The sequence below is a fragment of the Oncorhynchus mykiss genome, chromosome 22 (assembly GCF_013265735.2).
Source record: "Oncorhynchus mykiss isolate Arlee chromosome 22, USDA_OmykA_1.1, whole genome shotgun sequence".
Classification (NCBI taxonomy): Eukaryota; Metazoa; Chordata; class Actinopteri; order Salmoniformes; family Salmonidae; genus Oncorhynchus; species Oncorhynchus mykiss.
In genome coordinates, this window is record NC_048586.1 from 4667139 (window position 1) to 4688551 (window position 21413).

Consider the following 21413-nt stretch of genomic DNA (forward strand, 5'->3'; position numbering starts at 1 on the left):
GATGTGAGATTTTTGGTTCCAACCGCTGTGTTTTTGTGAGATGCAGAGTAGGTGGACGGATGTGTGATGGTGCTTTGCTTGTGACACTGTCAGTGATTTATTTGCCTGACTGTGGCCCGCCTGTTAGCTTGCACAATTCTTGCCCTTCTCCTTCGACCTCTCATTAACAAGCTGTTTTTCGCCCACAGGAACCTAGTTACGAAAGTTCAATCAGTAAGTCTGGTCTGAATGGATGGTCACTTTTCATTCATCTAGTAAACTCTTAACTCACATCGCTTTCTCTCACTCAGGGCGGGGGGTGAATGCTTCATGATTAACGACTCATGGTGTAATCATAACAACATACAGGAACTCAAGTCCTTCTGCTCACCCGACCTAGAATTCCTTACAATCAAATGCCGGCCATTTTACCTACCAAGAGAATTCTCGTCAGTTATAGTCACAGCTGTGCACATTCCCCCTCAAACAGACACCAAGACGGCCGTCAAGGAACTTCACTGGACTATATGCAAACTGGAGATTTTAACAAAGCAAATTTGAGAACAAGGCTACCTAAATTCTACCTGCATATTGATTGCGCTACGTGCATGGGCAATACCCTCTACCACTGCTACTCTAACTTCCGCAATGCATACAAAGCCCTCCCTCGACCTCCCTTCAACAAATCCGACCACGACTCCATCTTGCTCCTACCGTCTTATAGGCAGAAACTCAAACAGGATGTACCAGTGATGAGAACCATTCAATGCTGGTCTGACCAATTTCATTCATCACCACGCTTCAAGATTGTTTTGATCACGCAGACTGTAAAATTTTCCGGTCAGCCTCAGAGAACAACATCGACCTATACGCTGACTCGGTGAGAGCGTTTATAAAGAAGTGCATTGGAGATGTTGTACCCACTGTGATTATTAAAATTTACCCTAACCAGAAACCGTGGATGGATGGTGAAATTCGTGCAAAACTGAAAGCTCGATCCACCGGATTTAACCATAGAAAGAGGTCTTGACCGAATATAAACAGTGTAGTTATTCCCACCGCAAAGCAATCAAACAAGCAAAATGCCAGTACAAGGACAACGTGGAGTCGCAATTCAACGGCTCAGACACGAGATGTATGTGGCAAGGTCTACAGGAAATCACGGGCTACAAAAAGAAAACCAGCCACGTCATGGACACCGACATCACGCTTCCAGACAAACTAAACACCTTCTTTGCTCGCTTTGAGGATAATACAGTGCCACAGTTGCGGCCCGCTAACAAGGACTGCTCCCCCCTCACAAGGCTGCTGGCCCAGATGGCACCCCTAGCCGCATCCTTAGAGCATGCGCAGACCTCCACTGTACCGGCCACCCTAGACCCACTTCAGTTTGCATACCGCCCCGACAGGTCCACAGACGACTCAATCGCCATCACACTGCCCTATCCCATCTGGACAAGAGGAATACCTATGTAAGCATGCTGTTCATTGACTGCAGCTCAGCATTCAACACCATAGTACCCTCCAAGCTCATCATTAAGCTGGAGGCCATGGGTCTCAACCCCGCCCTGTGCAATTGGGTCCTGGAATTTCTGAAGGGCTGCCCCCAGGCAGTGAAGGTAGGAAACAACACCTCCACTTCGCCGACCCTCAACACTGGGGCCCCACAAGGGTGTGTGCTCAGCCCCCTCCTGTACTCCCTTTTCACCCATGACTGTGTGGCCATGCACACCTCCAACTGAATCATCACGTTTGCAGACGACACAACAGTAGTGGGCTTGATTACCAACAACAACGAGACAGCCTACAGGAAGGAGGTGAGGGTACTCGGAGTGTGGTGTCAGGAAAACAACCTCTCACTCAACGTCAACAAAACAAAGGAGATGATCGTGGACTTCAGGAAACAGCAGAGGGAGCACCCCCTTTTCCACATTGAAAGTACAGCAGTGGAGAAGGTGGAAAGTTAAGTTCCTCGGCGTACACAGACAAACTGAAATGGGCCACCCACACAGACAGTGTGGAGAAGAAGGCACAATGGCTCCTCTTCAACCTCAGGAGGCTGAATAAATTTGTCTTATCACCCAAAACCCTGACAAACTTTTACAGATGCACAATCGAGAGCGTCCTGTCAGGCTGTATCACAGCCTGGTACAGCAACTGCACCGCCTTCAACCGCAAGGCTCTCCAGAGGGTGGTGAGGTCTGCACAATGCATCACCGGGGGCATGCCCTACCTGCCCTTCATGACACCTACAGCACCCAATGTCACAGGAAGGCCCAAAAAATCATCAAGGACATCAACCACCCGAGTCACTGCCTGTTCACATCGCTTCCATCCAGAAGGCGAGGTCAGTACAGGTACATCAAAGCTAGGACTGAGAGACTGAAAAACAGCTTCTATCTCAAGGCCATCAGACTGCTAAACAGCCATCACTATCTCAGAGAGGCTGCTGCCTACATTGAGACCCAATCACTGGCCACTTTAATAAATGGATCACAAGTCACTTTATACAATGCCCCTCCAAATGATGCCACTTTAATAATGTTCACATATGTTACATTACTCATATCACATATATATACACTGTATTTTAGACCATCTATTGCATCTTGCCTATGCCACTCAGCCATCTCCTATCCATATACTTACATGTACATTTTCTCATTCACCCCTTTAGATTTGTGTGTATTAGGTAGTTGTTGGGAAATTGTTAGATTACTTGTTAGATGTTATTGTACTGTAGGAACTAGAAGAACAAGCATTTCACTAGACTCACATTAACATCTGCTAACCATGTGTATGTGACAAATACAATTTGATTTGATGAGCTGAAGGAGATGTGGTGATACATTTTGCCATGACCTTGACCAATAAGACACTAACAAAAGTGATGGTCCTCTAAATCGGCGACTAAGCTGCCTGACTAGAACTAACAAGAAGGGATGTCTAGAATCAGCTGACTGAAGCTGGCCGTTTTTAACAAGTAGCGAAGCTCTAGCTAATTAACAAATGAGTTTTCATTATCTGTTCTGCCTTGATTAGTGCGCTGAGTTCTACAGCACAGCTGACTGCAATCTTCAACGTTATTGCATTGGCCAAATGTTACAAAGTAGCGAGGCACAGACTCAGATACATTTAGATTTCTGGGAACAGTCTCATATCGTTGGTGCCGTACACCTTCATCAACACGCTGGCAAACTAGCGATCATATGGCCATTCAGAAAAGCTTGTGCTAGGCTGCTGGCTGGAGCAAATTTGCTCAGCTGATCAAGCATGGTTTACAGTAGTAGCCATAGCTACAGAGTGGAGTGATTTTCAGAATTATTTATCTATTGTGTGTGTGTCATTGAAGCAAGGATTACATGGCCAAATAACAAAACTACTGAGAGTCTTATTTGTTTCATGTAGATGTGTTTATAAGGGTACAAACACGACAAATTGGCGACAAGATTGAACCTGCGTTTTACCGATGTGCCACCCGATGCATGCAACTTCAGAATGCACCGTCTATTATAGGGAGAGGGATGCGTGTGTCAAGTGAAAAAGCACAGAATGACTTTTCATGAAAGTTAGCTAATGAATGTGAAAACCTTTACCTGAATAAACATTTCGGGATATATTGGAACACTGTATTGATGATTGGACAACCTATACTGAACAAAAATAACGCAACATGTCAAGTTTTGTTCGCATGTATCATGAGCTGAAATAAAATATCCTAGAAATGTTCCATACGCACAAAAGCTTATTTCTTTTACGTTTTGTGCAGAAATGTGTTTACATCCCTGTTAGTGAACATTTTATCCTTTGTCAAGATAAGAGATATGCTTACTTAAGTCAACATAGCTAGCCAGCTAGCAAGCGATCCCCATTTCTTGCTAGCTAACCAAATGACACCAGCATCTCTAGCTGTAGCCACTGAAAAAAGATGGGGAAAAGCTGGTCATTCACACACTCCTCCAATAACATGACATCCTCCCAGCAGCTAGCTAGCTAATGTTAGGCTCCATGTTTTTAGCTTGCGAAATAAATAGCTAGCTACATAAACAAGCAAGACCAGGGGTGTCAAACTCAATCAGCGCACGGACCATATTGAAAAAACAAATTGAAATCGCAGGCCAGACATAGCCTATTTATATATACAAAAAAACAAACATGTAACTGCGACCCAAACTAGCAATTGTTTTATTTGAAAAAAGATGTCCCTTTAATGTCCACTTATGTACATAGGATACTGTATATAGCATTTTTCCTTTCTGGTTTGATTGTATTGACATTCCCAGCCTTAGAGTCATCCATTTTTGTTCAAAATATTGAGTCATTAATACTGAAAGTGCATCCCGAATGGTTGTGGCAGCAAACAATGTACCAGGCCAGCTGTGATTTACAATCTGATAGCAATATATTTTGACTACCAAAAAATGTATTGGTGAATTATATGAACTGCATCTATCTACTCTGCCAACAATGCCCAACTCTACATCATGGAATTTTGAGTCAAATAGTTGGTTTTGAAGCATAAACTGGGAATTCAATATTTTTGACTGATATGATTGTCTCTTTCATTTATGCAAAGTAGTTAAAACACTGTCAGTTCCACTTTTATAGGATGATCCCTTATAGGATACTTCAAAGTTACTCAATCTCTCTGTTCTGTGGTGTCCTTCCATCTATCCTCGTGGTCAGGGGATGTACAACCTGCTGGCCCAGGTGACGGGGAGGAAGCGTGTGATGCTCTACAGCCCCCAGGATACATTGCACCTCAACCTGACGGGTAAGACCCCTGGAGGGAGATTGTATCTCCTTGCGTCATGAAAATGGTATAATACTTCCACAGTAACGAAAGCAAATGTTCTACATGTACATACCCAACTATTTACTTTCACATCTAACTTAGTATCAGGTGACAAATCTGAGCGTCTGGCCATAGACTGTTCAAACCTGGGGTGGTTCCCAGAGTTTGTGAAGGCTTGGTGGTACTCGTGTACTAGAACCTGTTTTTTCCAATCGCTGGTATGGGCAGGCTGGATGATGAAATTAAGGGCTCTATTCAAATCTGTAAATCTGAAGAGTTACAGACTCTGCACTAGAAATGTAAAGGTCCTTTCCGATTGAGCTGACATATGCAGTGTTTACCGTGAATGCGGTCTACACTAAAGTGGGAACATTGCCTTTAAATTGCAATCACTCTGTAAAGCGGAACTTCTGCTATGCGGATTGAATAGAGCCCTAAATTCTGATTACACACAAGTCAAACAAACTGAATTAAATTTGTCCACAACACTAAATAGTATGGAATTTACTGTAATTACCAGAATATACACTGTAAACAGAAGTGTGCAGTTATTGTACATGAGTTACATCAGTTCAATATTGTCCCCGTTTCTCCCTCAGACATGTGGTTTCATAACACCATGGCGTTACAGTTTGGCATGGGTGTCAACATCTTCTGGTGCCACCTGCCTGCAGAAGGTTACAACAAGAATGACCCCTATGGTAAGAACAAGGGTGTAGAGAAAATGTTGCAGTTTTACAGCTAATTTCCTGCAATGATTTGATTTAAAACACTCAACTGCCGGTACAGCATGGTTGGACATTTTATTGCACAGCGATTACAATTCCTTGAGTCTTCTTAAACATTTTAAAGCTTTGTAAACAGTGAAGCAGCGTCTCCCCAGAGTGTGTTTGAGGGTTATCCTATTAACATTTGCCCTTATTTGTGTAGTCTTCTTCATCACCATAAGCATCATCATCAGCAGCATGTCTCAACAAGCAAGAGTATGTGAGGTGGCCTTTTTACATTATTGCTTGAGACAAACGTCAGTGAGGCTCTACCTGATTGGGGGGGGGGGGGGGGGGGGTACGCAGGCTGTCATTGACTGCTTTGAGGCTCACTCATAGCTGTGGCTGTAATAGACAGGTCCTAAACAGCCTGCCCAAACAAATGAACCAAACACCTGGGTCATATTCATTAGGGCACCTGCACACTGTAGCAAAACATTTCAAACCAATGGCAACAGAACTAAAATAAGCGTATCTTATTGGACAATTCTAGGTAGTCCCTCCTTGTTTGAGCTTTTCTTCCATTTGGCGCCTAATAAACATGAACTTGGTACATTCAAAGACATCAGTCTTTCAATTCTATTATTTTGTCCCCCCAAAAAAACGAATCAAAAAACAAATAAATCTGAAGTAGAAAGCGGGTGAAATCACAGGTGAAGTTAAATACTGTACATTCTGTTTGTGTGACAATGATTATATCAATTGTGGTAAGAAAGAAGGTGTAGCTTGGTAAGGTGGGATGCATACACAACCTCCTGTGTCCTCTTGACAACACAAGCTTTTGGACTTAAAAAGGGCAACTACCACTTAACCTCATTATCTCCATATGGGAAAACAACACTTTTCTATGACCTGTGGTCCTAAAATAACGTTTCCGTGTGACATTACAGGGTAGTATTAAAAGTTTTAAAATAAATGGATTTTCAAAACCTCCAATGAGTTTCTAACCGAAGGTTGGGTGTTTTCTTGCTCCCCACGTCAGCACAACTGTTTGAAAATCACTGTTTTTAAATAACTTGTAATCGGGTAGAAATTTTTACTTTACATACAGTTGAAGTCAGAAGTTTACATACACTTAGGTTGGAGTCATTAAAAATTGTTTTTCAACCACTCCACAAATTTCTTGTTAACAAACTATAGTTTTGGCAAGTAGGTTAGGACATCTACTTTGTGCATGACACAAGTAATTTTTACAACAATTGTTTACAGACAGATTATTTCACTGTATCGCAATTCCAGTAAGTCAGAAGTTTACATACACTAAGTTGACTGTGCCTTTAAACAGCTTGGAAAATTCCAGAAAATGATGTCATGTCTTTAGAAGCTTCTGATAGGCTGATTGACATCATTTGAATCAATTGGAGGTGTACCAAGGCCTACCTTGAAACTCAGTGCCTCTTTGCTTGACATAATGGGAAAATCAAAAGAAATTAGCCAAGACCTCAGAAAAAAATTGTAGCCCTCCCCAAGTCTGGTTCATCCTTGGAAGAAACACCTGAAGGTACCACGTTCATCTGTAGAAACAATAGTACGCAAGTATAAACACCATGGGACCACGCAGCTGTCATACCGCTCAGGAAGGAGACACGTTCTGTCTCCTAGAGATGAACGTACTTTGGTGCAAAAAGTGCAAATCAATCCCAGAACAACAGCAAAGGACCTTGGGAAGATGCTGGAGGAAACAGGTACAAAAGTATCTATATCCACAGTAAAACGAGTCCTATATCGACATAACCTGAAAGGCCGCTCGGCAAGGAAGAAGGCACTGCTCCAAAACAGCCATAAAAAAGCCAGACTACGGTTTGCAACTGCACATGGAGACAAAGATCATACTTTTTGGAGAAATATCCTCTGGCCTGATGAAACAAAAAACAGAACTGTTGGCCATAATGACTATCGTTATGTTTGGAGGAAAAAGGGGGATGCTTGCAAGCTGAAGAACACCATCCCAACCGTGAAGCACGGGGTTGGCAGCATCATGTTGTGGGGGGGCTTTGCTGCAGGAGGGACTGGTGCACTTCACAAAATAGATGGCGTCATGACGAAGGAAAATTATGTGGATATACTGAAGCAACATCTCAAGACATCAGTCAGAAAGTTAAAGCTTGGTCGCAAATGGGTCTTCCAAATGGACAATGACCCCAAGCATACTTCCGAAGTTGTGGCAAAATGGCTTAAGGACAACAAGGTCAAGGTATTGGAGTGGCCATCACAAAGCCCTGACCTCAATCCCATAGAAAATGTGTGGGCAGAACTGAAAAAGCGTGTGCGAGCAAATTCACCCAACTTATTGTGGGAAGCTTGTGGAAGGTTACCCAAAACATTTGACCCAAGTTACACAATTTAAAGGCAATGCTACCAAATACTAATAGTGTATTTAAACTTCCGACCCACTGGGAATGTGATGAAAGAAATAAAAGCTGAAATAAAAATCATTCATTCTCTCTACCATTTTTCTGACTTTTCACATTCTTAAAATAAAATGGTGATCCTAACAGACCTAAAACAGGAATTGTGAAAAACTGAGTTTAAATGTATTTGGCTAAGGTGTCTGTAAACTTCTGACTTCAACTGTATATGTTTTTTGTACAAATGCGCCGTTGACACTGGTAATATGCTGGAGATCATGAAAACGAGGTTGAAAAGTGGTGGAGTTGCCCTTTAAGAGACAACAGGTAAACACAAAGAGACAAACATACACACCCAACCATGGTAAAATGTGCTCGTAATTTGGCTTTCAGGACACAGATAAGAGAAATGCAGGGTATAAGAGGGAAAAAAATGTAAATACACACAAAAAAAATGCTCTCACATCCACAGCACACCATGTTAACCCAGTTCAGTTCAGTCCACAGAGACTTTGGGCCATGTCCTCTCTGTTTAGTAAAGGTGAACATAGGGGTTTGAGTGAGGAGGAGGATAGTTCCGGACAGAGGGACATTCAGTGTTATTCTGTACACAGGGGATGGGATAGCAAAATTATTTAGCCCAAGTAGCCAGTCGCGGTCCAAAGAACCCTATCCAGTCCCAGGTCGCCCCTAGTCGCACTGTATTTCCCCAAATTCTCTGGTGCAGAGCAGCGCCTTCCCCCAGAAAATAAGACATACAGACTTACTCTTCCCCGACAATTAGTGCTTGGTAAGGGCTTTCTGGGTGTCATATATACACCTATGAAGAATTATCATCATTGGAAAAACAAACAAAAACAAAGACATTAAGAATATGGCACATTGCGCGTGTTTGTGTTCTGTGTTGTGTGCGCTAGCGATTAGGAGAACTGAAGTTACTTAAAGTTTTTTTTCATAAAGTTGCGAAGCAGATGGAGAGGCAAGCCCAATGCAAGGCAAGACACTCCTTCCAACGTGGGCAGCCATTGGTGGACGGACAGGATAGGGACGGAGTTATGCTGCCAGGTCATCATTAGGGAGTCGTTGCCGTGGAGCGATTGGCCTTCATCTTGTCCAATCGTTTAGAGAGGTGGCTGTTGTTCGACTCAAGTTCATCTATCTTGTCCAGCGCTGACCGCAACTGCCATCAAGGAACAGAAAGAACAATCATTAGATTTTATTCAGAGATTCATTCAAAATCAACAATGAATCAAAAACACAAATTGTGTACATTATAACCCAAGTGTGCACTTGTTCACTCCCCCTAAGATTTGAAAGGATTAGGCCATTCCTTTTAAATCCATGCAGGGAAGTCTATTAGTGCACACTTCGGATAAAGGAGGGAGAAACTATTCCATTCTATTCCACATGACCATGTAATTCTATCCATTTCAGAAGCAATGTTCTGAACAGTGCAGACCCCTGACATCTGGTCTCTGCATAGGAGCTTGATTTAAGCCACATAACTGACAGCTGGGGGCCATACTTCTCTCTGCAGCTTGCGTTTCTCAGCCTTCAACTCGTCCTCTACTTTCTCTGAGTTCTCCGACGCACCCTTGTAGCGGGTCACCTGACCCTCTAGCCTAGTAACCTGCAGATTGGTGATTGGATAGAGTACATGAGAATCTCAGCCTATAACGAGTCAAATTAGCAGTACTTGGACCTGTGATAATTATCTCTTTCCAATCAACTAGGTTAATGACAGTACACTTACATTCTGTTCCAAAGCTGTCACTTCCTGCTCCGATTTGACAAGTTTGAACTTCAGGTCACTAAGTTGCCTGCTGGCATCTCCTGCAAATATGGGAAAAAAGAAAACAAGGTCTGATGTGCCAATGCAGTAGATACTGAATATGAATCCTATTAAAATAACATAGTTAGGACTAACATACATTTTTATCTTGAGTTATTAATTTCAGTCATAACACGTTACAGTGTCTGTGAATCCTACTCTGCAGGTCTTGTATGTGTGGATCTGTGCCGTTCTCCAGAACCTCGCCCTCCGGGCTGGAATCCTCCTCAATCTCGTTCCTCTGTTTCTTCTGCTCTACTTGGGCCTTCAGTTTCTTCACCTATAGGGAGGACCACATTCAGGACAGTTAAAACCTATTCAAATTGTAGCTGTATAAAAACAACAACAAACATACAGGTAACTGCCAAAATAAAGGAAACACCAACATTAATTGTCTTAATAGGGCGTTGGGCCACCACGAGCCGCCAGAACAGCTTTATTGCACCTTGGCATAGATTCTACAAGTGTCTGGAACTCTATTGGAGGGTTGCGACACTAATCTTCCACGAGAAAATACACTTTTGGTGTTTTGTTGATGGTGGTAGGATTGTTGCGTGAAGCTTGTGGAAGGCTACCCGAAACGTTTGACCCAAGTTAAACAATTTAAAGACAATACCACCAAATACTAATTGAGTGTATGTAAACTTCTGACACACTGAGAATGTGATGAAATAAATAAATGCTGAAATAAATCATTATCTGTACTATTATTCTGACATTTCACATTCTTAAAATAAAGTGGTGATCCTAACTGACCTAAGACAGGGATTTTTTACGAGGATTAAAGGTCAGGAATTGTGAAAAACTGCGTTTAAATGCATTTGGCTAAGGTGTATGTAAACTTCCGACTTCAACTGTAAACCATGCCAGGAAAATGGATCCCATACCATAACAGAGCCAGGCCGCCCCCAGGTGGTAAGGGTAAAAACACATCTGCCACGCTGATGCTCAAAACAGGGGCCCCTCAGGGGTGTGTGCTTAGTTCCCTCCCGTACTCCCTGTTCACCCACAACTGCGTGGCCAAGCACGACTCCAACACCATCAAGGTTGCTGACGACACAGCAGTGGTAGGCCTGATCACCGACAACGATGACACAGCCTATAGGGAGGTGGTCAGAGACCTGGCAGTGTGGTGCCAGGACAAAAACCTCTCCTTCAACGTGAGCAAGACAAAGGAGATGATCGTGGACTACAGGAAAAGGAGGGCCAAACATGCTCCCAGTCACATCGAGCGGGTCGAGAGTTTCAAGTTCCTTGGTGTCCACATCACCTACTAACTATCATGGTCTAAACACACAAAGAAAGTCACGAAGAGGGCACAACAACGCCTTTTTCCCCTCAGGAGACTGAAAATATGTTTTTTTTTTCACCTTTATTTAACCAGGTAGGCTAGTTGAGAACAAGTTCTCATTTACAACTGCGACCTGGCCAAGATAAAGCACAGCAGTTCGACACATACAACAGAATAAACAAAACATACAGTCAATAATACAGTAGAAAAAGAAAAGTCTATATACAGTGAGTGCAAATGAGGTAAGGGAGGTAAGGCAATAAATAGGCCACGGTGGCAAAGTAATTACAATATATCAATTAAACACTGGAATGGTAGATTTGCAGAAGATGAATGTGCAAGTAGAGATACTGGGGTGCAAAGGAGCAAGATAAATAAATACAGTATTGGGGTAAGGTAGTTGGATAGGCTGTTTACATATGGGCTATGTACAGGTGCAGTGATCTGTGAGCTGCTCTGACAGCTGGTGCTTAAAGCTAGTGAGGGAGATATGAGTCTCCAGCTTCAGAGATTTTTGCAGTTCGTTCCAGTCATTGGCAGCAGAGAACTGGAAGGAAAGGTGGCCAAAGTAGGAATTGGCTTTGGGGGTGACCAGTGAGATATACCTGCTGGAGCGTGTGCTACGGGTGGTTGCTGCTATGGTGACCAGTGAGCTGAGATAAGGCGGGGCTTTACCTAGCAGAGACTTGTAGATGACCTGGAGCCAGTGGGTTTGGCGACGAGTATGAAGCGATGGCCAGCCAACGAGAGCATACAGGTTGCAGTGGTGGGTAATATATAGGGCTTTGGTGACAAAACGGATGGCACTGTGATAGACAGTGTTCTCTCTGCTACCGCACGGCAAGCGGTACCGGAGCGCTAAGTCTTGGTCCAAAAGGCTCCTTAACAGCTTCTACCCCCAAGCCATTAGACTGCTGAACAATTAATCAAAATGGCCACCAGGACTATTTGCATTTAACCCCCCCCCCCCCCCCCCTGTTTTTACACTGCAGCTACTCACTGTTTATTATCTAATCTGTACTCCTGCACACTGACTCAGTACTGGTACACCCTGCATATAGCCTCATTATTGTTATTTTATTGTGTTACTTTAAACAAAAAAATACATTTTTTTTTTAACATTAATATTTTATTTACTCTATTTTCTTAACTGCATTGTTGGCCATGGGCTTGTAAGTAAGCATTTCACAATAAGGTCTTGTATTCAGCATATGTGACAAATACAATTTTATTTTATTTGCCTGTTTATTTGCCTGTTGCCTCTATGGCCAATTCAGTTGAAGAGTTCAGCTAGCGTAATGGGTGACAGACTATGGATAGATGGATGTCCTTACTCACCTGTCCTATCAAGTTCTCCCGCTCGTCAACCAGCTTCCTCAAGCGGATCTCTGAAAGAAAAAAATGTCTTGAGCTGATCTGCTTAAAGTATTAAAAATTTCACAGAACTTGTCACCATAATCTGTATAACTTTGAGTAAGCATCTAACCTAATCAATACACACTTTCATTATGTTCATGCAAGAACAATCATAAGAACAACTTGAGCATACAGTAAAACCAATGTTAACATACCAGGGGTGGGAGGAGCCAAGTACATGGATGGGGAGGGGCTGAGTCGGGGTGGGAGGAGTTTAGAGTCACTTGATGCATGCAATGGAGCAGGTGTCCATTGGGAGAGCGTAGGTGAGGGGTGGGGTTATGGTTAGCATGCAGAAACTGGAGAGGAGGGCACACAGCCTCTAGGGCATTTTTATGCTAAACAGCTAATGGATGAGAGAAGTTGACCCGAAGAGATTATGTTTGTGCGTCAATGAGACTGCTGTTGACAGGCAGACAACACATAAGTACTATTATACTATAACACTACATAATTAGTATTATATATTACTAAAGTTTATTTCTCAAATTTTGTAATTACTTATTTTATTCAATCATGAAAAAGGGTCAGAAGGTATTTCCTTACAAAAAGTGCACATGAAGAAACATTTAGACCAGTGATTAACAAGTCATATTCTTGTATACAATTTGTCTAGCAGTCATATCATATGAATTCAGGAACTATGGCATATGCTGAACACAAAGCAATTTTACAGTATACACATGATATCCTAGGGCTTGGATTTCACCTGAGATCATTGGCTACATGGAATAGACTTGTAACATGGAGGATTTTTCTGCCAATTATTTTATGGCATGAGAAAATCTCAAATCGGTTAGTTTCTCTCTTCATCAAAATACACCAAGCAGGAAAATATTTTTTGTTCTGGGCAAACTTTTGTCTAGGCTTGGGCAGTATACCATATTTGGAAATAGCCAGGGAAAACTATTTATTTTAAGTTTTCAAAAAAAATTAGCAGTTAGCAGATATAGCAGATCGCGTTCTTCATTTCACATTATGAAGCTTACCGTATTGCCCTGAGAACAGTTGAGATAGTTTATTTTTATTTCTTTATTTAACCCTTATTTTACCAGTTAAGTTGACTGACAACACATTCTCATTTACAGCAATGTCCTGGGAATGATTGAGCCAATAGGAAGCTGGGGATGATTAGGTGGCGATGATGGTATAAGGGCCAGATTGGGAATTTAGCCAGAACACCGGGGGTTAACACCCCTACTCTTAACATGTGTGTTTGTAAATAGCACAATGGGAGAAAGCCGGAGCAGTCCAGCTGTGTATTGACAAGGGTCGCGTTTTATATTTAAAGTCAAGTGTTTTTTGCTTCAAGCGTGATCAGGGAAGTGCAACTGTAGTTTTCCTTCACAGAAAATACATTAGTGCAGCACATTCGACAGAAAATAGCTTCCTTTTTATCAACAGAAGTGTAACGCTATTTGGCTGGCAGCCACACAAGTAAATGAGCTTACAATGAAAAAGCAAGGTCTTCCTTGCAAAAACGATGCATTGCCATCATACTGTATTTCGAATGTTTATCATAGAAAGAATGTAGCCAGCTACTTTTCCTAATGTTTCGCTTAAAGTTAATCTTGCATTTTAAGGAGAAAGGTAATCTGGTTACACTGAGAAAAGTATCAGAAAAGTAGCTACACATCATTCAGAGAACTGTCTACTGATAGAATGCTCGTTTGTGAATTCTCATCTGAGTGGAGAAGTGAAACTGAAGCACAAAAGTAGTCTGATGCCGAGCAGAAATCTGCATTTACAAAATTCAGCAAGATATTTGTTATGTTTTATTTTTTTTTCCTGCGTTAAAAACAGAATTCTGCATTACCGTGACCCCTAAGTTTAACTTGTTAGTTGTCTAAGTAAGTGGCTGAATTAATACGATGACAAGGCATAGTATGGTGTTAGCTTTCTGCTGTGTTGGAGAACTCAAAGCCCTTTGGATGAATTATCTGTAAGGCTACCACTGCTTGATTTCCTTGCGTTTTTTTGTCCTCTTCGTTCACGTTCCGTCTGAGCAGGCAGGCCCCTTCCCCAGCGACTCCACACAGACAAGCATGCGTCAAAACTTAATTTGCACAAAGTCTGTCATTCACATTTAGCTTCAAAATGTCCAAACTGATATTTGGTAGCGCCTACGTATACCTCCTACGTATATATACCTTTATGAGCTGGATTGCCTGTCTTTGCAATTTGTTTATTTTCGTTTGTGCTCATTAACATATTTAGCTAGCAGCCTCCATGGAAATTCACTATTGCTTGTGCCAATTCTGTTAGCATTCTGGTAAGACGACCAATGGGTTTTGTTTTGTTGGCGCCCCCTTGTGTACTAGGCCGGTAATTCCATAAATCACAGGATGAGAGAAGGACGGTATGACAATACGAATATCATGCATTGCAATATAAACGTTGTGCCTTGAATAGATGAAGAAAAACATAGTCATTCAATCAATCAATATTACATTATTACAGTATATTTATACGAGAGTATGGGCAATGTACCCTACCAGGGCCAGGCAAGTAGTAACACATTTGATTGATTCTACAACTACTACTAGTCTTAAATTAATGGTTTTCTTAGTTGAATCAGGTGTTTTACTGCTTGTTTGGGGAAAAACAGCCTGCGTGGTAAGATTTACCCACCCCTTATGGCAAACTTCCCTAAAAATTAGCTAAAATACACACAAGCTGTGAAGTCAAAGTATTTGGACAGTGGCATATTTGTTGTTGCATGGCCATCATATGTCTAATGTTTATCATGGTCAGCTTTAATTTGAGGGTATTTTCATCCAAATTGGGGTACCCATTTAGAAATGACTGCACTTTTTGTACATTGTCCCCCCATTTTAGGGAACCAAAAGTAGTTGGACGAATTCACATATGTGTATTAATGTAGTCAAATGTTTAGTATTTGGTCCCATATTCCAAGCAATGACTACGTCAAGCATATGCCCAATAGAAACGTATGGTAAATTATGTATTGTGTCATTTTGGAGTCACTTTTGTTTTAAATAAGAATATAATATTTCTAAACACTTCTACATTAATGTGGATGCTACAATGATTATGGATAATCATGAATGAATCATGATGAGTCAGACAATTATAGAGCCATACACATCATCCCCCTCAACCTCTCCTGTTTAGCATGTTTTGGGGATATGGTCTTTGTGCCTCTAACTTTCTCACTCATCATTATTCACCATTATTCGTAATCATGGTAGCATCCACATTAATGTAGAAGTGTTTAGAAACATTCTATTCTTATTTAAAATAAAAGTGACAATAGAAATGTAATGTTAAATAATGTATTGGGCACAACATAATCTAAAAGAGCCAAAACAAACTGCAAATGCATCAAACAAGCTTAGTGTAGTCATTGAGTACTAGGAGTATAGGCCCAAATACTACACTTTTGATTACTTTAACACACAAATGAATTTGTCCAAATACTTTTGGTTCCCTAAAATGGGGGGACTAGGGCATGTACAAAAAGTGCTGAACAAAAAGTATGTTCAAATTAAAGCTGTCAGTCTTCACCTCATAGTATCATTTCAAATCCAAAGTGCTGGAATACAAAACAAAAAATATGTCACACATACTTTGACCTCAAAATACAGTACATCGAATTATAACTTTGGAAGGAATTTTAATGGTACTTGCTTTGGCTGTATTAGTTGAGACTCTTTGCACGTTCATAAATATTTGCTGTTGTTTATATTGAGTGCAGACCTAAAAACTAGGACATTCGGCAGTCCTCTTTTCCCTTGCCTTTTACTTTCTTACTGCCTTTTTTCAAGCCTGTCCTAGATTGCTCGTTGTTGCCCTCTGCACTTTGACTACTTTCTCTTCTACCCTGCTGTGACCCATACTGGATTGCCTCTTCCCCCTCCTCTACTGGCAAAGCCTCTACCTCAGTTGCATTCTGCTGCCTCTCGCTCTCCCCTACACCTTGCTGTTCAACAGTCACACTCACTCCCTCCTCTGCAATGTATTTCTGGTTGTATGTTACACTAACCCCCTCCTCTAATGTGATTAGTTGTTGTTCTCCATTCACGTTCTGGCCCTCAACTATGGTTTGTGCTTTTTCTTCAGGGCTTCGGAGCTCCTCTGGTGCATTATCCAACCCCGTTTCAATTGATTGCTGTGCCACTATCGTGCTAACTCCCTCTGTGTCCTGCGGTTTGTCATCCTCCTCTTCCTGGTTACCCTTCTCTTTACCAAGCTCTACCTCTATTTTGTATCCTACCGACATCGTTCTCATTTCCTGGCTGACCTCCTCTTGGGATGCTATTGGGAATACATTTGCAGGAACCACTGAAACTAGGTCAGAAAAGTCAAACGATTGACCCTCATTTTCATGCTCCTTGTCATTCCACTGCTCACTGGGTCCAGGTACCTTGTTACCCTCCAGCTTGGCCTCAATGGGATCATCTTGCTCTTCTGCTTTAGCCACCATAGTGCATGGTCCACTTTCATTGTGGCTCTGTTCCCTAAAAGAGTCAATTGTCACCGGAGTTTCTTTTACAGGGTCCTGTAGTCGTGTTTCTGTATCATTCAGCTCGGTCTCTGTAGAGATCCCTCCATTTGATGCCTCTTCTGCATCAAGTGTTTCTGTATCATTCAGCTTGGTCTCTGTAGAGATCCCTCCATTTGATGCCTCTTCTGCATCAAGTGTTTCTGTATCATTCAGCTCGGTCTCTGTAGAGATCCCTCCATTTGATGCCTCTTCGGCATCAAGGGTTTCTGCATCATTCAGCTCGGTCTCTGTAGAGATCCCTCCATTTGATGCCTCTTCTGCATCATTCAGCTCGGTCTCTGTAGAGATCCCTCCATTTGATGCCTCTTCTGCATCAAGTGTTTCTGCATCATTCAGCTCGGTCTCTGTAGAGATCCCTCCATTTGATGCCTCTTCTGCATCAAGTGTTTCTGCATCATTCAGCTCGGTCTCTGTAGAGATCCCTCCATTTGATGCCTCTTCTGCATCATTCAGCTCGGTCTCTGTAGAGATCCCTCCATTTGATGCCTCTTCTGCATCAAGTGTTTCTGGCTTGTTGTTTTCATACAAGTGCCTGTCAGTGACTGGACAACCAGGTAGATCCACCAATTGTTCAGGCAGTCTTATGGTGTCAGCAGCAGGGCAGTTGCGGTCAAGCGATATGCTACAACATTTCTCATCTGCTGAATTGTTGCATTCCTCTACATTTGCTGGCATTGCCATTGAAGTGTCTTCATGTTCAAGTGCATTTTTACGCTCTTCTGGGCTCCCGTTTGGTTTATCCTGACCTGCCTCTTTTAGGTCTTGTGTTGCATTTTCGTTAGCCTGGTCTGGGTGAGTAGTGACACCATCATGGAAGATAAGGTCTTCAGGTTCCACGCTCTTCTTGAGCTCTGGTCTTAAGACGATGGGACTGTGAAAGTTATTCCCTTGTTCCTTTGAGTCTTGGATTGTTTGTTCCTCTTCAACCGAGACCTTGATTGCATCTTCCTCTTTGAATTTGTTTGAATTCCCAGCTGTGGACTGTTTCGAGTCCAATGGACATTTTGGGTCAGCTGAAGAGTTCAAAAAGTCTCCAAAGTTATCAGGGTTGGTTGTGTACCCTGACTCGTCCTTTTGGGTACCAGTATCTGTTGTCGATTCTAATTCCTCCATAGGGTTATAAGTGCTGGTTATAAACTTGGAGTGATCAACAGGATCAGCAATACCAATGTTGGACTCAAGGGATAATACTGATATCTCGCCTTCTGATTTCTCTGATTCCATTGTAGATTTGTGTTTGTCCTTTTTCATTTTCTTCTTTTTCTTCTTTGAGACAACTTCCTCACTCTTAGCTTGGTCAGTCAGAGATACTTCAATGGTAGGCTCTACTCGGTCTTCTTCTAGTTGTTCTTCCTTCAGGTTCAGTCCCTCAGCAATGGTTTGTGCTTTTTGTTCAGGGCTTTGGAGCTCTCGATCTGGTGAACTACTGGTCCCCTCCTCTCGCTGTGTTTCTATTGTGATAACCCCCTCTCCTACCGCCTCTACTGGCTCCTTATCGCTTGGGGTGGAGACCACATCCTCTTCTGTTGTGCTCATCTTATCTCCCTGCGTTTCATCACCTTGTTTCTCTCCCTTCTTCTTGCCTTTCTTTTTCTTTTTGCCTCCTTGGGACTGTGGCTGCATGTCAGTGGTCTCTGGCAACACACATGTCTTTTTTGTTTTCTGAGGCTCAGGGTTTGATTCGACTGGGCTCTTAGGAGTATCAAGGTCTGTCCCTAGGCTAATCTGTGTGCCATTTGTCATGGAGACTACACACGTTTCTGTTGTGCTCTTCTTATGGTCTTCCTGCTTTACATCGCTTTGTGTCTCTCCCTTCTTCTTCTTGCCTTTCTTCTTCTTGTTGCCTGCTTGGGTCGGTGGCTGCAGGTCAGTTATCTCTGGTAACGCTTCCACCTTTTTTGTTTTCTGAGGCTCCGGGTTTGATTTGATTGGGCTCTTACTAGTATCAAGGTCTGTCCCTTGGCTAAGCTGTGTGCCATTTTTCATGGTGTCCTCAATGGTTTCCCTAGGCAGAGGATATGAGTCTAAACATTTCACGTCTTTACTCGATTCGTTTTTCCCTTGTTCAGCTGCTGCACCATATTCTGAGGTAGGCTCTTTTGAGGATGTCTCTTTGGTGTCGTCACTGCTCTTGACAACTTTGGTCTCTGCCTCATCTGCCTTGTCATTTTTTATTCCCATTTCCCCTTCGCTTGCAACCTCTACTCTGCCTTGCCGTGTCCCCTCTACACCTGCTGCTTCATACCCCTCCCCCGCTACTGTAACCTCTTCCTCAGGACCTGTTACAACCACAAGTACCTCAGAATCACAGACCGGTCCACTTTTGAACTCTACTACTGGTATGCCATTGTCAGAGTCTTTGCTGACATCACTGCCTTCAATTTCAACCTCTTCCCCCAATGTGGGCGAGAATGGCTGAGCCTCCCTTGATGTTTCTGTTTCAGAAACACCAACAAGGCTACAGGGGGTGGGCGAGGTCAGATGGTTCTCTTGAGCCTCCTCCTCGTGTGTATCCTCTTGCTGCCTGGACCTTCCTGGATCCACCACCTTATCTCCTCTACTTCCCAACTCCGTCTCCTGAGCTCTGCCTAGGAGACCATGAGGGATACCATGAGGGTGAAATAGGCCAAACACTGTGGCTTGGAGTTTCAAATAAACATTTTTCTGATGATCAAGATCTGCCAGTTGAACCTGGGCCAATTAGCGCAAAGCGTAATTTGAAAGAATTGGGTAAAAATCAAACCAGCATGGAAGAGGTGGAAAAGGAAGAAGAGGAGAGCACCAAACAAAACCTTGATCCCAGATTAATCTTCAAGGCAGATGAGCAGGTCAGAGGCACCTTGGCAAGCTGCAAATCTTAAACTCTGAAATGTCTACTGTAGTGTTATATTGCTTTGGGACTGGCCAGAAATTGACAGGTTTGTGACTTAACACAAACAAAACATTTTTTCCTAATCATTTACAAAAAATAAAATCGACAACCTACATTGAATAGACCAATTAATGGATTTATTGATTGTGATCCGTGTAATGATCTGGTGTAAACACCAACCAACTATAACACCACAGCAAACACTTCAAACACCATTGACATTTATCAGGTTGAAGTAAAGAGTTTATAATAGACAAAACACAAGGTCAACATAATTTCGCCAAAGCAATCAGCCTAATGACCCTGGACTTACCTCAAAATTAAACTACTAGGTAGGATACACATTTTGGCACCAAAACAAGGGTGTTTACACCATCTGCTTTAAATCATGGTTCAGATGCATGGATTAGTTAACATGCATCAAGTGCAAGGGTTGCATTGGGTTGGGAGGAGAATCAGTGGAGAAAGCTTAGGTTTTGGACTTCTTCTGCGACTAACTTCTATGTCAGTCAACCAAACTCAGGTTGAGTCTACAGGGTTGCATTAGATCAGGTGTGGGCCTGATTTGAGCTTAGAAGTTAGCTATAATTTGGCAAAGCTATGAGGTAAGCAGGAGATGATTACAACATGTAGCGATCTTTGTCCAGTAATGGTGCTTACCAAGCATGCTGTTCCCCCCTTCCAGGGGCGACGTCTGGGAGTCCTGAGCCAATTGAGAAGCTGGATCTCCACTGGCTGACCCTTCAGTTCCCAACTCCAGCATTTCCCCATTGGCAGTCAGGTCAGGTGTGAGGACAATTCCATGTTTCTGGGCAGGACATGAACACAAACTGATGAGAGGCTTAAGAGTTTCACAACAGTGCATTATAACTACAATAGAGAAACCCTGTTTAAGAGGCCAGCGTTGCATATTCCGAGCTCCGACTCCCTTGAAAGGACTAAATACCTTCAGAATGTCTTTCAGCTGGACCACCTCATCCCTGAGCTCATCCCGCTCATTTCGGATGGCATCCGAATACTCCTTTTGCCGCTCTAAGGCCTGAGCAGTTCCCCCAGTAGGGGAGGTGGAAGCGCAGGTAAAGAACAAAGATAGATATGGGTGAAGTGAAAGTGAGCAGAGAGAAAGTGAAGGAGCAGTATACAGTATCAAGCATTCATGCACTTAGCTAGCATCAACTTCTCTGCCTAAGTAAATAAGTGTATTTTAACACCACAACACAGGTGAACACAACACAAGTATGTGTGGGGATTTCCGTTTGCATCCACCAAATGCTATCAAATTGAACATGTACTAACAAAATGAATGGATTAGAGTTCACAGGGCATACCCCAATCTTTTTATCCTTCCACTCCACGGTTTCCTGCAGGTCAGAGATTTCCCTAACAAAGCCGTCCTGCTTGAGACGCATCTGACGGATCTCCTGGACAGCGGAAACGCAGGAAGATGTGATGGAATAAATAGGAGAAAATTAAGTGTGTGCGAAAGGTGAAAGCAGTGAGAACAATAGATGATCAGTATGGAGGTGAGAAGACAGGGAAGTTCAGAAATAAGAAAACTGAAAGGTGACAGGTAAAGTCATTTTGGC

General features: G+C 42.5%; 1 protein-coding gene across 27 annotated transcripts in view; it reads right to left on the reverse strand.

The window, feature by feature from the left end:
* Positions 1–8376: 8376 nt before the first annotated feature.
* The window catches only part of LOC110501269 (leucine-rich repeat flightless-interacting protein 2), an 80747-nt gene continuing 67710 nt past the window's right edge, over positions 8377–21413 (reverse strand). For 20 of the 27 annotated variants that reach the window (XM_036958529.1, XM_036958531.1, XM_036958534.1 and 17 more), the window contains 5 exons: positions 21156–21248; positions 20774–20866; positions 20488–20635; positions 17208–19543; positions 12918–17141 (listed from right to left, as the gene is read on the reverse strand). In XM_036958529.1, coding sequence (XP_036814424.1) covers positions 16155–17141; positions 17208–19543; positions 20488–20635; positions 20774–20866; positions 21156–21248 — 3657 coding nt within the window. In that variant the 3' untranslated portion in view covers positions 12918–16154. Of the gene's footprint in view, positions 9070–9414; positions 9520–9642; positions 9723–9879; positions 10001–12349; positions 12400–12917; positions 17142–17207; positions 19544–20487; positions 20636–20773; positions 20867–21155; positions 21249–21413 lie in introns of those variants that run through there. The other 7 variants (XM_036958539.1, XM_036958549.1, XM_036958536.1 and 4 more) reach the window with 4 other exon arrangements.